The sequence below is a fragment of the Lagenorhynchus albirostris genome, chromosome 13 (assembly GCF_949774975.1).
Source record: "Lagenorhynchus albirostris chromosome 13, mLagAlb1.1, whole genome shotgun sequence".
Lineage (NCBI taxonomy): Eukaryota > Metazoa > Chordata > Mammalia > Artiodactyla > Delphinidae > Lagenorhynchus > Lagenorhynchus albirostris.
The window spans coordinates 42,004,392-42,021,417 of NC_083107.1; the positions used below are offsets into that span (position 1 = coordinate 42,004,392).

The 17,026-nt window shown below is 38.2% G+C and overlaps 1 protein-coding gene across 4 annotated transcripts in view; it reads right to left on the reverse strand.

The window, feature by feature from the left end:
• Positions 1 to 669: 669 nt before the first annotated feature.
• The window catches only part of CCDC85A (coiled-coil domain containing 85A), a 204,089-nt gene continuing 187,732 nt past the window's right edge, over positions 670 to 17,026 (reverse strand). For 2 of the 4 annotated variants that reach the window (XM_060169439.1, XM_060169438.1), the window contains one exon: positions 670 to 2,498. In XM_060169439.1, the coding sequence (XP_060025422.1) occupies positions 2,409 to 2,498 (90 nt within the window). In that variant the 3' untranslated portion in view covers positions 670 to 2,408. Of the gene's footprint in view, positions 2,499 to 12,498; positions 12,598 to 16,016; positions 16,137 to 17,026 lie in introns of all 4 variants that reach the window. The other 2 variants (XM_060169441.1, XM_060169440.1) reach the window with 2 other exon arrangements.

Below are 17,026 nucleotides of genomic sequence, written 5' to 3' on the forward strand. Positions count from 1 at the left end.
GATATGTAAATTAACCTTTGTTCCAGGGAAAATGAAATCATAAGCTAATAAGCTGGTCATGTAACAGAAGGGTGCCACTCACTCTTATTGATAAACATATTGGGCAGTAGCAAGATTCAGGCCCTGGGCTGTCCATCTACTATGTCATTTAAAGTACAGACTAATGCTAAGTGTAGGGTGTGAGTGATTTCCAAGTTCTCTACCTGAGCGTGTGTGTGTGTGTGTTCTCTAATTTACGTCTTGGTCATATGTGTATATTATCTTTCCCCAATAATGTATAAGCTTCTTAAATACAGATGCCGAGTTTTCCATTTCTTTAATATTTTCTCTCTGGTGTATTTTCTTGTGATTACTAATATTTTAATAATAAATAATTGAAGTTTAATCTTACTCTATGAATTAGAAGAACAGGGGAAAGAGTTTATAACTAATTTTTAAATATTCTTAAATATTCTAAATTTTTAACTACATTATACTAGAAAATAATGAATTGAGGAATCTCAATATTAAATCCCTCATTAAGCGCATATTTAAACATGCCTTTGTCTTGTATTTAAGATAATGAATCATCTGTATTACTACATTACTGTCATCATACAGGAGTAATATGATATTTAGTGACTATCAGAAATCTCCATTTAGGAAAAACATTTTGGAGAAAAAAACCACTGAGATTAAATAATTTATTATCATTGCTAAGATGAACACATATACTTGATGAGTCAATTTTATGCAGAACTTTAAAAAAATAGTTTTAATACAGTATCAAAATTTACACAAGTATTTTGTCAAAAGACCAGTGTTCCTTGTATTAGCTTCTGCAGGCTCTACTGAAGGCACAGAAGCTTGTTTAAATGTCTTCAGAGTGTAGGAATACAACAATTTAATGATGAAGGCTTTTCAAGAGAAGGTGTAAATATAGCAATTTTCTTTTATAGAGTAATAATATTCTTAAAATATATAACATTTTAAAAGAAAAGCTTAAATGGTAACCCAATTACAACAATTAGAGAATTCTATAGCAAATTAATTCATAAATATTTTCTGAGACCAGAGGGCTGCTTTTTCATCACAATAACATTCAAAAAAGTGTAACAATGCCTTCACCAATGACAATTAATACATGTGTAATGAGCCTGTTTAAAAACAAGAGCAACAACAGAATATCTGCTATGAATCAAATCTAAGTAATTTAGAAGAAAACTGGGAATTGTTGCATTCCTACTTTTATAATCTTAAACTACAATATAAAGTTAGCATTCGTTCACAGGCCTCTTGCACATTCATACAAGAAACTATCGTTGCGTTTGGATAAACACAAAATACCTATCATAGCATTTCCAATACACACAGTCTATTTATATATATATATATATATATATAAAATATATATATATACACCAAAAATAAGGAAAGCAAAGCTAGCACACCTCCTTTTCAAACCTCAAGCAATCTGAACAAGAGCTTTTAGCTTCAATAATGAAGGACATGCGTCAGTTTCATAAAATGTTAGATAACTGCTGTAGGCTAAGAAAGCTTTTTTCATAAATGCAGTGCAATATTTTAAAGTTTACAGAAAGTTTATTAAGTATAACAGCATGTCTAGAAATTAAATTGTAGAAATTAACATCTCACGGCTGGAAACACTTAGAAAAATTGTTTGCTTGTTCTTTAATTGAAACTGTTAATATTAACATTAATGAATACACTGAAGATGGAGGTTGATGTGTTCCCAAGATGTGTCTTCATGAGCAATACATTAAGATGAAAAGAAAAGATACATTTACTTTGATCAATGAAAATAAATGGTACTTGCTGATAAGCACTTGACAAAGTCCTGCTACCCTCCTAGCTGGTAAGGAAAATTTATGTGGTATTTTTAGCACCTCAAAAGTCAAAACGAAATCCCAGAAACCTAATCTTATCTTGCGTTCAAATCAATTATGCATCAGGAACTAGTATTTTATTACCTAAAATATAATAGGTGACCAACTCTCCAACTTGGGAAGCTGGAAACCACCTCTTATCTTGAACAATATGGTAGAACACTCCCACCATTATATGCAATGATTCAATTCTATCAAAACCACAGAGGCTCTACTGGACTCTTCCAATCATGCAGGTTTCCCAATTACAATTTTCCATCTGAAGAGTCAAAAACTTTTAGTTCTAATGAAAATATTGGTACCAAAATGGTGATTTTCAAAGCTACCTTGTTTGAGATTGACTGTTGTGAACACTGAAGTGAGAGACAAAATACAACTTCAGTTACACTAAAGATTTTAGAGGGAAAATATGTGCAATGTACAATCACTCCATGTTATTCCATGAGTCCAGGTTTGTGAAAATCCACTCTTTTCTTCTGTCTCTCTGGCAGTGGTGATGTCATGTTTGAAAGAGAGTCCTTCTCACATGGGTCCTTTGTACTGGTTTCCAGACAAATGCTGCCTAATTCCAGGACACGAACCTGCAGCATCTCCAAGTTTCCTCCATACAACCTTAAGAAAAAAAAGTAAGCATCTTAATTGTCCTCTTCCACAAAGACATGTATATGTTTTTTTGTTCTAGGCGGGAATCTATGAGAGGGACAAAAAGGAATATAAGACAAGAGACAAAATATTCACATATTTTGTCAAACACAAACACAAAATGAAATGTGATACAAGTTTCGAAATCACAAGAACTGCTCAACAGATGGGACTACGACGCTTTGTTAGCAACCAGGGTCAGAATTAAAGAATGACGTACCAGCTTACGCTAGCTGTGACAGTGGTCCTCAACTCTAGCTGCACACTGCACACTGGGAGTTACTCAGACAGGTATGGTCATCTATTTTTTGTTTTAAAAGCTTTCAACATGATTCTAATATCTAGCCAGAATTAAGAACACATGAGCAAAATCATCCTGGTTCCTATATTATACCTCTAAAATAAGGGATACCAAAATGTTAAATAGCTAAGAACAAACGCTCCTTCATTGTCCTTAGTGGTTTAAAGTCCCTGAGGTGGTACCATTAAGGGTCAGTGGTAGAGTTCCCTGGTTTCCCCTGCGAAATGGGGGCCTCAGTTATCATAAATCTTAGCTACCCAATATGGTATCTCGGATTACCACAACAGAAGGCATACAGATGCAGGGAAAAGATAAGAATAAATTCAAGAGTCACTAAAATAGATACAACTACAATATGCTAAAAACTGGTCCATTTTAAAGGGACAGTAGCAAAAGGTGAGATTAATAAGTAATTGTTACTGAATTCAACAACGACATACCAATATACTAACATTAATTAGGAAACACACACAGTAAGTCATAACCCTCTTAGAGTGTTTCACTATTAGGATTATGATCAGATTAATTCCACAAAAATTTACATTGCTCTAACAGGAATACAAACCCGTTGGCTCATTAATTATTCATAGATTGTGTTTCTCTGTTTTCTCTTTTAAAAAGAGCAGATACTCCAGGGAAGCCAAGTACTATTCACAGTACTACATAAGAATATATAGGGTTCTGTCTACCTTCATTTCAAAGCCCATGTAACTATTAGTCACTCTGTTTTAGCAGGCACAACTATGTGATGGAGATATTGTCATGTTTGAAGGGAACTGTAGTATGGTCCTTAACTATTTGGAAAGGAATGATATAGCAATGGATGGCTCAAATTGTACCCAAGGGAGCTAGGAAAGTGTCATTTCTCAGTACACTGACTGAAGAGGCACAAATTCTGAATCAGGAAGCCAAGGAATGCTATGGACTTTGCCTTTCTAGCCCTTAAATGGTATACATAATTACATCTACCCAGAACGCTTTGATGTCTTGGTTAGAAGCAGAGGATAGAGCCAAATGATCAGGGACGTAAGGCAGTAGATGATTACAACTCAAAAGTGCAACCCCTCTTCAAGTATTCAAATGTAGAATGCAATGGGCCTTAACCCTGAAATTACTATGTGGTGAAAGGAAACTCAGAGAAGGCAGGACTCTGAAATAAGCCAAGGATACAGAATTATTAAGGCGGACACAGAGTAGTGACTCATTAACTGAAAGCAGAACAGGTGGGTATCTGAGATGACCAGTCAAGTATTTCAACTGTTCTCAGGGAATTGACAACAGCCAAACAGACAAACCTAAGATAACTAAGATAAAACCCTTACTACAAGATAGATTTACTATTTCTTAGAGGGCAGTGTATGTTTGGGGTATAGCTTGGGAAGAGAATAAAAGCACTTGGTGCTGTGAAGAAGAGTCTTTCCATTGTATAGATGTTAACTTATCTCCAGAAAGAATACCAGACACTGAGATGAAACAAGCTCTGAGTCTTTTAACGGCTATCACATTCTGAGCAAGCTTTACATTTCTGTGACGTTACTGTAAAAGCACATAGTTCCTCTAATAGGTTTCATAATCTTACGTAAGTTATTTCTTACAAACTATGAAACTGTCTCACAATCTGTATTTTTCTTTAATCTCCAATATTTGCTATGTGTTTTTGATATATAACTTACCATGGTGACACAAATATTTTTTTACATCTTTATTGGAGTATAATTGCTTTATAATGGTGTGTTAGTTTCTGCTTTATAACAAAGTGAATCAGTCATACATATACATATGTCCCCATATCTCTCCCCTCTTGTGTCTCCCTCCCACCCTCCCTGTCCCAGCCCTCTAGGTGGTCACAAAGCACCAAGCTGATCTCCCTGTGCTATGCGGCTGCTTCCTACTAGCTATCTATTTTACATTTGGTAGTGTATATATGTCCATGCCACTCTCTCAGTTTGTCAGAGCTTACCCTTCCCTCTCCCCATATCCTAAAGTCCATTCTCTAGTAGGTCTGTGTCTTTATTCCCGTCTTACCCCTAGGTTCTTCATGACATTTTTTTTTCTTAAATTCCATATATATGTGTTAGCACACGGTATTTGTCTTTCTCTTTCTGACTTACTTCACTCTGTATGACAGACTCTGGGTCCATCCACCTCATTACAAATAGCTCAATTTCGTTTCTTTTTATGGCTGAGTAATATTCCATTGTATATATGTGCCGCATCTTCTTTATCCATTCATCCGATGATGGACACTTAGGTTGCTTCCATGTCCTGGCTATTGTAAATAGAGCTGCAATGAACATTTTGGTACATGACTCGTTTCGAATTATGGTTTTCTCAGGGTATATGCCCAGTAGTGGGATTGCTGGGTCATGTGGTAGTTCTATTTGTAGTTTTTTAAGGAACCTCCATACTGTTCTCCATAGTGGCTATTCACATTCCCACCAGCAGTGCAATAGTGTTCCCTTTTCTCCACACCCTCTCCAGCATTTATTGTTTCTAGATTTTTTGATGATGGCCATTCTGACCGGTGTGAGATGATATTTCATTGTAGTTTTGAGTTGCACTGCTCTAATGATTCATGCTGTTGAGCATTCTTTCATGTGTTTGTTGGCAGTCTGTATATCTTCTTTGGAGAAATGTCTATTTAGGTCTTCTGCCCATTTTTGGATTGGGTTGTTTGTTTTTTTGTTATTGAGCTGCATGAGCTCAAGTTCCCTCTATGCCTACTTTCTGCAGGGTTTTTATCATAAATGGGTGTTGAATTTTGTCAAAAGATTTCACTGCATTTATTGAGAAAATCATATGGTTTTTCTCCTTCAGTTTGTTAACATGGTTTATCACATTGATTGATTTGCATATATTGAAGAATCCTTGCATTCCTGGAATAAACCCCACTTGATCATGGTGTATGATCCTTTTAATGTGCTGTTGGATTCTGTTTGCTAGTATTTTGTTGAGGATTTTTGCATCCATGTTCATCAGTGATATTGGCCTGTAGTTTTCTTTCTTTCTGACATCCTTGTCTGGTTTTGGTATCAAGGTGATGGTGGCCTCGTAGAATGAGTTTGGGAGTGTTCCTCCCTCTGCTATATTTTGGAAGAGTTTGAGAAGGATAGGTGTTAGCTCTTCTCTAAATGTTTAATAGAATTCACCTGTGAAGCCATCTGGTCCTGGGCTTTTGTTTGTTGGAAGATTTTTAATCACAGTTTCAATTTCAGTGCTTGTGATTGGTCTGCTCATATTTTCTACTTCTTCCTGATTCAGTCTTGGCAGGTTGTGCATTTCTAAGAATTTGTTCATTTCTTCCAGGTTGTCCAGTTTATTGCCATAGAGTTGCTTGTAGTAATCTCTCATGACCTTTTGTATTTCTGCAGTGTCAGTTGGTACTTCTCCTTTTTCATTTCTAATTCTATTGATTTGAGTCTTCTCCCTTTTTTTCTTGATGAGTCTGGCTAATGGTTTATATAGTTTATCTTCTCAAAGAACTAGCTTTTAGTTTTATTGATCTTTGCTATCGTTTCCTTCATTTCTTTTTCATTTATTTCTGATCTGATCTTTATGATTTCTTTCCTTCTGCTAACTTTGGGGTTGTTTTGTTCTTCTTTCTCTAATTGCTTTAGGTGCAAGGTTAGGTTGTTTATTTGAGATGTTTCCTGTTTCTTAAGGTAGGATTGTATTGCTTGAAACTTCCCTCTTAGAACTGCTTTTGCTGCATCCCATAGGTTTTGGGTTGTCGTGTCTCCATTGTCATTTGTTTCTAGGTATTTTTTGATTTCCTCTTTGATTTCTTCAGTGATCACTTCGGTATTAAGTAGTGTATTGTTTAGCCTCCATGTGTTTGTATTTTTTACAGATCTTTTCCTGTAATTGATATCTAGTCTCATAGCATTGTGGTTGGAAAAGATACTTGATACAATTTCAATTTTCTTAAATTTACCAAGGCTTGATTTGTGACCCAAGATATGATCTATCCTGGAGAATGTTCCATGAGCACTTGACAAAATGTGTATTCTGTTGTTTTTGGATGGAATGTCCTATAAATATCAATTAAGTCCATCTGGTCTAATGCATCATTTAAAGCTTGTGTTTCCTTATTTATTTTCATTTTGGATGATGTGTCCATTGGTGAAAGTGGGGTGTTAAAGTCCCCTACTATGAATGTGTTACTGTCGATTTCCCCTTTTATGGCTGTTAGTATTTGCCTTACGTATTGAGGTGCTCCTATGTTGGGTACATAAATATTTACAATTGTTTTATCTTCTTCTTGGATCGATCCCTTGTTCATTATGTAGTGTCCTTCTTTGTCTCTTCTAATAGTCTTCATTTTAAAGTCTATTTTTGTCTGATATGAGAATTGCTACTCCAGCTTTCTTTTGTTTTCCATTTGCATGGAATATCTTTTTCCATCCCCTCACTTTCAGTCTGTATGTGTCTCTAGGTCTGAAGTGGGTCTCTTGTAGACAGCATATAAATGGGTCTTGTTTTTGTATCCATTCAGACAATGTGTCTTTTGGTGGGAGCATTTAGACCATTTACATTTAAGGTAATTATTGATATGTATGTTCCTATTCCCATTTTCTTAATTGTTTTGGGTCTGTTATTGTAGGTCTTTTTCTTCTCTTGTGTTTCTTGCCTAGAGAAGTTCCTTTAGCATTTGTTGTAAAGCTGGTTTGGTGGTGCTGAACTCTCTCAGCTTTTGCTTGTCTGTAAAGGTTTTAATTTCTCCATCAAATGTGAATGGGATCCTTGCTGGGTAGGGTAATCTTGGTTGCAGGCTTTTCTCCTTCATCACTTTAAATATGTCCTGCCACTCCCTTCTGGCTTGCAGAGTTTCTGCTGAAAGATCAGCTGTTAACCTTATGGGGATTCCCTTGTGTGTTATTTGTTGTTTTTCCTTTGCTGCTTTTAATATGCTTTCTTTGTATTTAATTTTTGACAGTTTTATTAATATGTGTCTTGGTGTATTTCTCCTTGGATTTATCCTGTATGGTACTCTCTGTGCTTCCTGGACTTGATTAACTATTTCCTTTCCCATATTAGGGAAGTTTTCAACTATAATCTCTTCAAATATTTTCTCAGTCCCTTTCTTTTTCTCTTCTTCTTCTGGAACCCCTATAATTCGAATGTTGGTGCATTTAATGTTGTCCCAGAGGTCTCTGAGACTGTCCTCAGTTCTTTTCATTCTTTTTTCTTTATTCTGCTCTGCAGTAGTCATTTCCACTATTTTATCTTCCAGGTCACTTATCCGTTCTTCTGCCTCAGTTATTCTGCTATTGATCCCATCTAGAGTCTTTTTAATTTCATTTATTGTGTTGTTCATCATTGCTTGTTTCATCTTTAGTTCTTCTAGGTCCCTGTTAAATGTTTCTTGCATTTTGTCTATTCTGTTTTCAAGATTTTGGGTCATCTTTACTATCATTACTCTGAATTCTTTTTCAGGTAGACTGCCTATTTCCTCTTCATTTGTTAGGTCTGGTGGGCTTTTATCTTGCTCCTTCATCTGCTGTGTGTTTTTCTGTCTTCTCATTCTGCTTATCTTACTGTGTTTGGGGTCTCCTTTTTGCAGGCTGCATGGTCATAGTTCCCGTTGTTTTTGGTGTCTGTGCCCAGTAACTAAGGTTGGTTCAGTGGGTTGTGTAGGCTTCCTGGTGGAGGGGACTAGTGCCTGTGTTCTGGTGGATGAGGCTGGATCTTGTCTTTCTGGTGGGCAGGTCCACGTCTGGTGGTGTGTTTTGGGGTCTTGTGGACTTATGATTTTAGGCAGCCTCTCTGCTAATGGATGGGGTTGTGTTCCTGTTTTGCTAGTTGTTTGGCATAGGATGTCCAGCACTGTAGCTTGCTCGTCGTTCAGTGAAGCTGGGTGCTGGTGTTGAGATGGAGATCTCTGCGAGATTTTCGCCGTTTGATATTATGTGGAGCTGGGAGGTGTCTTATGGACCAGAGTCCTGAAGTTGGCTCTCCCACCTCAGAGGCCCAGCACTGACTCCTGGCTGCAGCACCAAGAGCCTTTCATCCACACAGCTCAGAATAAAAGGGAGAAAAAGTAGAAAGAAAGAAAAAGAAAGGAAGCAAGGAAAGAAAGAAAGGAGGGAGGGAGGAGGGAAGGAAGGAAAGAAAGGAAGAAAGAATATAAAATAAAGTTATTAAAATAAAAAATAATTAAGAAAAAATAATTTTTTTAAAAAATGAAAACAAAAACAGACGGATAGAACCCTAGGACAAATAGTGGAAGCAAAGCTATACAGACATCATCTCACACAGAAGCATACACATGCACACTCACAAAAAGAGGAAGAGGGGAGAAAATCATAAATCTTGCTCTCAAAGTCCACCTCCTCAATTTGGGATGATTCTTCGTCTATTCATGTATTCCACAGATGCAGGGTACATCAACTTGATTGTGGAGCTTTAATCTGCTGCTTCAGAGGCTGCTGGGAGGGATTTCCCTTTCTCTTCTTTGTTCTCACAGCTCTTGGGGCTCAGCTTTGGATTTGGCCCCGCCTCTGCGTGTAGGTCACCAGAGGGTGTCTGTCATTTGCTCAGACAGGATGGGGTTAAAGGAGCAGCTGCTTCGGAGACTGTGGCTCACTCATGCTGGGAGGAGGGAGGCGTACGGAGTGCAGGGCAAGCCTGTGGCCTCAGACGCCAGCGTGACGTTCACCAGCCTGAGGTGTGCTGTGCGTTCTCCCGGGGGAGTTGTCCCTGGATCACGGGACCCTGGCAGTGGCGGGCTGCACAGGCTCCCCGGAAGGGGGGTGTGGATAGTGACCTGTGCTCGCACACAGGCTTCTTGGTGGCGGCAGCAGCAGCCTTAGCGTCTCATGCCTGTCTCTGGGGTCCGCGCTGATAGCCCCGGCTTGCGCCCGTCTCTGGAGCTCCTTTAAGCAGTGCTCTTAATCCCCTCTCCTCGTGCACCAGGAAACGAAGAGGGAAGAAAGCAGGTCCAGACTTTTCCCTGGACTCCCTCCCAGCTAGCTGTGGCGCACTAACCCCCTGCAGGCTATGTTCACGCCACCAACCCCAGTCCTCTCCCTGCGCTCCGACCGAAGCCTGAGCCTCAGCTCCCAGCCCCGCCCGCCCCAGCAGGTGAGCAGACAAGCCTCTCAGGCTGGTGAGTGCCGGTCGGCACCAATCCTCTGTGCAGGAATCTCTCCACTTTGCTCTCTGCACCCCTGTTGCTGTGCTCTCCACTGCAGCTCCGAAGCTTCCCCCTCCGCCACCCCTGCCCGCGAAGGGGCTTCCTAGTGTGTGGAAACCCTTCCTCCTTCACAGCTCCCTCCCACTGGTACAGGTCCCGTCCCTATTCTTTGGTCTCTATTTATTCTTTTTTCTTTTGCCCTGCCCAGGTATGTGGGGAGTTTCTTGCCTTTTGGGAGGTCTGAGGCCTTCTGCCAGCGTTCAGTAGGTGTTCTGTAGGAGTTGTTCCACGTGTAGATGTATTTCTGGTGTATCTGTGGGGAGGAATGTGATCTCCGCGCCTTACTTTTCCACCTTCTTCCCCTCGTCTCGACACAAATATTTTAAATCAACAATTTTTTCTCTTAGCTTTTAAATAGTTTCCAAATATAAGAGTGCTAATAGTCAGATTTGAACTACATTTTTTTCTCAAATTTCGGTGATAAAAGATGCCCTAGAAAACTTCTGAAGGTACACGAAGAGGACAATGAAGGATTTTTGGAAATACAGGTGAGCAAAAATCAATGCAAAACTTATCAAGATCCAATTCATTAGTGGGTCGCTTCTACGACTCAGAAATAACTTTTCTAATATCTAAAAATCTTTCCTCAAAAAACAGTCCTGCTGTTTCTTTACAGAAGTTCTGCCATTAAGCACAATGGAGATGGTCTCCTCTGCAAGCTATTGGGTTGGCCAAAAAGTTCGTTCTGGTTTTTTCTGACCAGATGTTACAGTAAAACCCAAACGAAATTTTTGGGCCGCCCAATACGTTGATTTTCATTCTTGAGGGAAGAAAATGGCAGTGGCAGTGCCTAGATAAACTACACTTGGGAAAGTGGAAAGGGCTGGTCCTCAGAGAAAATCCGGGTATACATCTGACTTCACTGTTCATTAGAGAACAATTTGGGCAAGTAACTTAGTTTCAGAATCTTAGTTTCTTCAAATATAAAATGCAAGTATGGGGTTCTTATCGAGGACTTCCTAACCCAACTGCCTATGATCTGGGGTGAAACCCAGACCTCTGAATTATGAAGGAGCCTCATATGACTCTTTGAGAACCACTGGAGGTGTGACCTTCTATGGTCCCTTCTAGTTTTACAATTCCTAATGTCTGAACTTTAAAATTTATCTGAGGGAAATGTTCAAATTGAAAACCTTAAGGACAGGCAAAAAGCTACAGAAGATGAACAGTGATGCATTTAGGAAATTATGACATCTAGAACCAACGACCTTTTGAAAACAGACAAAAACAGATATGTAGGAAAGGAAAGCAGCCACAACACAAGCAAGCAGGAGCCTATATGTGCTGGGGCAAGAGTGTTAAAATGCCCATGGGACCTACTTTAACATTTACGGGATTCCAGGAACACCTCAGGGAGGTACATAAATGAGATAGCTGGCCCTAATAGCCTAAAGCTGAAGGGTATTTCCAAGCAATTTTGATACCCTAATGAACAAAGACTAGAGGGATAAAAGTACAGTATAAAGCCAATTCAAATCAGTGCTTAAAATAATCGGCCATGGGGGCTTCCCTGGTGGCGCAGTGGTTGAGGGTCTGCCTGCCGATGCAGGGGACACGGGTTCGTGCCCCCGTCTGGGAGGGTCCCACGTGCCGCGGAGCGGCTGGGCCCGTGAGCCATGGCCGCTGAGCCTGCGCGTCCGGGGCCTGTGCTCCGCAATGGGGGAGGCCGCAACAGTGAGAGGCCCGCGTAACGCAAAAAAAAAAAATAAATAATCGGCCATGAATTTTTGCTTTTAAGAAATGTCTTCCCCTATCATATTCTACTTAGCTTTTTAACAAGCTTCACAAATTATAGTCTTGATCAAATGATACATCCAAGCATATTACTAAACTAAAATTACACAGGCTGTGCACTGTGAAAATAGCATGTCTTTTTTTTTTTTTAAACTGTGCTTTTCTATGACTTCATAAGGTAGATTTCTGTGTAGCTAACTCTCTCAAGTTCGTATCTACCTACCTCTTCCTATTTTGAGCTTGCATCAACCACTGAGAGGTAAAGGTACCTCTTTACCTCTTGGCATGACAGGAGCACACATATCATATGCATGAAGAACTAAGCAAATATTACCTATTAAGATAGGGATTTTTTTCCCCTAGTTACAAATAATCTGAAGAAGGTTGTGTTTTCTTTATCACAGGTTTTTAAACATAATTAAGGAAAATTATGAAATGGAAACTTATTTTATCAAAACTAGTAACATTTTAGAAAATTTATTCAAAAACTTTCACAATTCATTCTGCAACACAGAAATTGGCTGATTCTTGCTTACCTGAATATTTTACAACATGATTACTGTGTTAATAAAACTGCAATAAAATTTGCTAAAGAAAATCAAGGGAAGGTTGGTTTTACTTTCACATAAAAATATAAAGGCATTTGGCCAGCATTTTAAAAAGAATGTATTCATGAAGCAATAACTAAGCTGTGATGAGGTTTTCAACATAGAATACACAATAAAGCACATTAAACTTACATTGCACATTTCTCTGACTATAGCTTTTTCTGTCTCACTAAGGTCATGTTCATACTCTTTACCCTGTTGACGATCTATAGTTTCCTGAACATCCAAGACCTGGATTTGTTGAAAAAGAAAAGCAAATTTCACATGGAAAAAAAACTTGTTAGTTATGAATAAAAATCAAGGCGCTCTACTTTGTAAAAACCTTTAGTTTTCTCCATGTCTGCATATCAGAGTGGATTAGCATATGGCAAAATCTTTTAAAAGAGTTGATTGTTCTGAAAGCTATCTGAATCCTACTTGATTTTCAAATGGCCATTAAGAGCAATCTGTTGCATCACTAATAGTCATTGAATTCATTAACAATTAGATGCATTTAGTTACTTTGGTCATTAAGATAAACTTGATTGTCAACCATTTGGAGACAGTCAACAATTCTTGCTCCATTGTAAAGACTGGCATGTAATTAATTATATTGCTCAACAGTCCAGATGATATGTAGACACGGCCTAAAGAAAAAAATGACTAAAAAAGGTAATAGTCACAGCTGAAACTGGTCAGAACCCAGAAATATGTAGCATAAGAACTTTTTGTTAACATTAACACTAGTGACCTCACAGTTCTTTCCTAGACATGTTTCTGGTGCCTAGGAAAGGACTAGGCCACAGCTCTTTGACAGAAGCAAAGAGAGACAATGGCTCCCCAGTTGTGAAAATATTTGAGCAACACTAAATATTTTTCATTTTTTCATCTGGGAATGAGAGAGACGCTTTTAAACAATTTTAGGTTCTACTTCTCTAAATTATCACTAAATGGATTGAGAATAAAATTCTGTTCAAAATGTCTTTAAAATTTTCATGTCAATACTTTCTGTAGTAAAAAAGAGGGCAAAACTTTCGCTTTGAGTGCTGTTTAGTTTTCTCTACATCAGCTTATAAATCAAATCATTGATGTAGCAAAAAAAACCTTTTTCTAAAAGCTCCTGTAGAATCCACACTGAACTGTAACACTGCTAAGCTCCCTGGTTCTGCTGTTATCATGGTCAGTGCTGATAGCCACACCTAAAGACGTCACCTGAGAATTTGCACCAATGAACAAACAGGTGGACCAAAATAAATAACTCAGGCCCAAAGTGGGACCTTCATGTCGAGTTCATGGATACTGAGACTACAACGATATTTACCCGAGTTCAAATCTGTAATAAATAATCTCACAAACTACTTTCTCATTAACTCAAAACTTCTGGCCATTATTACTCTGTAGGTACTACTTCTTTAAAGAAGGATATGACAGTGGTAAATGAAAGCCTCATCCTGGTACTCAACTCATATTAGAGTCAGTTCACATTTTTTTTATACTTAGAGGAAATCACTGACGATGCTCAGTGAATATTCACAGAAAACTTAACTCCTGGAACAAGCTCATTTGCCTACAAATTCGATTTATAATGTACCTCAGAGAAGTGTACTTAAGTTCAGTTAATTTCTACTAAAGGTAGTGAAGCTCTAGTTAATAGTTAGGAATTTTAAAGCAAGAAAAACGTGGTGTTATCACAAGTGGGCTAACTCCTCACACTGGCTTACAACAACGCTTTCCCCACAGCTATGACCATGGAGTTTATTAAAGCCTAGACATTTAAAAAAAAACTTATCAGAAGATGAGAAAAGGAGCCATTGTCCTGACTATTCCTTTCAGAACAGAACAATCTTATGATATAAATCAGCTCTACAGTGGTAGCTTTTAAAAACAAAACATTGAGTGGCTACATTTCCTTTTTTTACACTGAGATGTTCTGAGGATGCATTTCCCAGAGGCTATGTTTGCACATATTTCTGTTTCAACTCGTGGAAGCGAACCTATTCTATATTCAAGAGCTTCCAGTTACCCAATCAAGATGCTTCAGTTGCTTGGCATTACCCATTGGCCAAGTGAGGACACTTAACGTGTTCTGATTAAAACATAGTATCTTCCTCTCGAGATAAAATTTTAGATGAAAATTAGAGAATGAATTCAGAGAAAATTGAATAGCTCTTCCTTGCCCTCCCCTTCCTTTTAGGCCATACTAACACAGCTGCCTTGAGAAATTTGGGAATGGTGGCAATGTGACCCACTGCACTGAGCTGATTCCAATTGCACAAGGCAATAGGCTGAAACAGGTTTCAAACAGTTTGGAAAGCAGGGCAGCGTGTTGCCTTTGGAGTATGTGCAGATACTAATACTACAGGATTGAAGCTACTCCTTCATTTCCCCGTTTCGGAAATGCTTTTCAGATCGCTAGTGCCTGATTTACGCTAAAGTAACAGCTTCTTTAGCATGCTGTTCGTACTAAACAGTATCCACATGCTGTCGCAGAGAGCAAGCCAGTTGATAAACCAGCAGCCCAGACACAGGGCGGTGCCCAATCAGTATGTGCTTGAGAGAAGCAAACTCATTTCATCTAAGTTACAGCAAAATATAACAAGGCAGCTAAAGCGACTGCTAAAACAGTCATCCTCAAGTAAATATTCTGCAGTTCTCATCTACTTCTTTGCTTTCTGCATGCCAAGGAAAGCGTGGGCCCCTTCACAAGAGTGCATCATCAGGCTGTTGATAAGTCATTCTGAAACCAAAACAATTTTAGAAAAGGCGTTGAAACCCATGTGGCAAAAGCAGGACTGAAGCACTCGTCTTACTTTATGGCTCAGAAAGGTTTGACCAAGGCTACATGTTAGGAATTATAGATAATTTGGAGGACAGTGTTTTATACTTTGGAACTGATGAAACTTCAAGGAACTGTCTCAGTTTTTAAGATTTTTATTGCCTGCCGTTTATTCTCAGAGAGGTAAATATTTACACTGCTTATTATTAATTTTACTTATTGGAAAGCTCATTACTGGTAAAGAAAAATAAATGATAAATTTCAGCCAGATCTTTTTTTAAGTCATTGCTGAAGCTGAAGTATAAGCAAAAAATAAAATATCTTCATGAATAAGACCATATATCTATTTTCTAATACTCTATAAAGAAGCATTAAAGCATTAACTAGAGTTTGAAGACTTAATTTCTATTTAATGGTGAACAGAGTAGGTTTTTGTTTATTTGAAAACTTTCAGTAAGTTGCACAACGTACTTCAGTTGCAAAAAGAAAGAAAAATATGGTATCTTTCCTTATTTTGGCCAACTATTAACTTCCTATATTTGAAGACATCCATGCTACAAACATTGCACAGAAAATACCTGTAACAGTATTTTACACATATGAATATACATGCACATCAGACTTCAACTTCGATGCAGATAGATATGAATCACATTACTCAAAACAAAATGATAAAACTAGAGATTCAATTCAACCATAAGTATTCAAACCCACTATTAGTTTAAAAAAATTAAAATCATACTTTAAAACTTAAGATAAAAAAAAAGTTACACCATAAGGGCTCAAAAAATAAAGTATCTATGGTTAAAACGAGACCGTGAGGATTACCAGACTATAGCGAACAAGCCACAACACAACTGAAGTACTGGATAAACGGCTGTACACAGTTGGTTACCTTAAGAGAGTGTACCACGGGTTCAGGCTGCTGAGAAGGTGTGGTATGTCCACTGAAGCTAGCTGGAGAGTTGGGTGAACTGTTACTCCCATCAGCCCCTGATGACAACCTAAAAGAACCCTTAGTAGAAAATCAACAACTTTGTTATTAAAACAAAGGTCGTTTATAACTGCAGAGATGTCATTCAATATTCAATTTCACTGCCAAACAAGAATTAGCCATTTTGTTAATTTTCTCTAGCCTGTCCAAAGATGCTATCAACCTGTTAACTGGAAGACACTCTCTGCTTGACCAGCAGAAAAGAAAAAAAAAAATGTAACCAAGAGCCATCTCTATGCATTTCCAGATGTCACTTCTGATTTACCAAAGAGAGCAGTGCCCCCTAAGGAATGCCCATTAAGAACATTTCAAGAATGACTTTTTGAAACTTAAAGATACTCAAGAGTAGGGAATTTGTGAGTTACTCCGCAGCTGAGTTAAACATGCTCACTCAGCAAGACAAATGCCATATTCCATATGTCTCAGAAAATGCAGACACATCACCATTTCTCAAAGGCATATTGCTGCATTTGAGAAATGGTGTCCCTTATAAACCCTTCTTTGAGGGAAAGACCTATGGTGGAACATTTCCCAAAGAGATTTAACCATATTCAACATCTTCTTCAAGAATTCTCTTATTTTATGAACTTTTAAAAACTGAAAAACAAAACATCACAAATTACATATTTGTAGTGTAGTGACTCTTCAACTGAACTGCTGAGAAGTCAGAACTCGCGCATTATTAATTTGACCTGTGAGAGTCACAGTCACCCATACAGGAACTGGGAAAAAGTAAAAAACATCACTTTTTCTAGGGGTTCCTTGGGAAAAAGACTAATGGATCAGGAAAGAAAAAGAACAGCAGTGATCTATCCTCCTAGCAAAAACAGTCTAATGGGAATTGCCCAAACCTGTTTTTAGGGCCTGAGAGATTTAAATTTCTGTCCATCAACAAATCTACAGATTTTTTC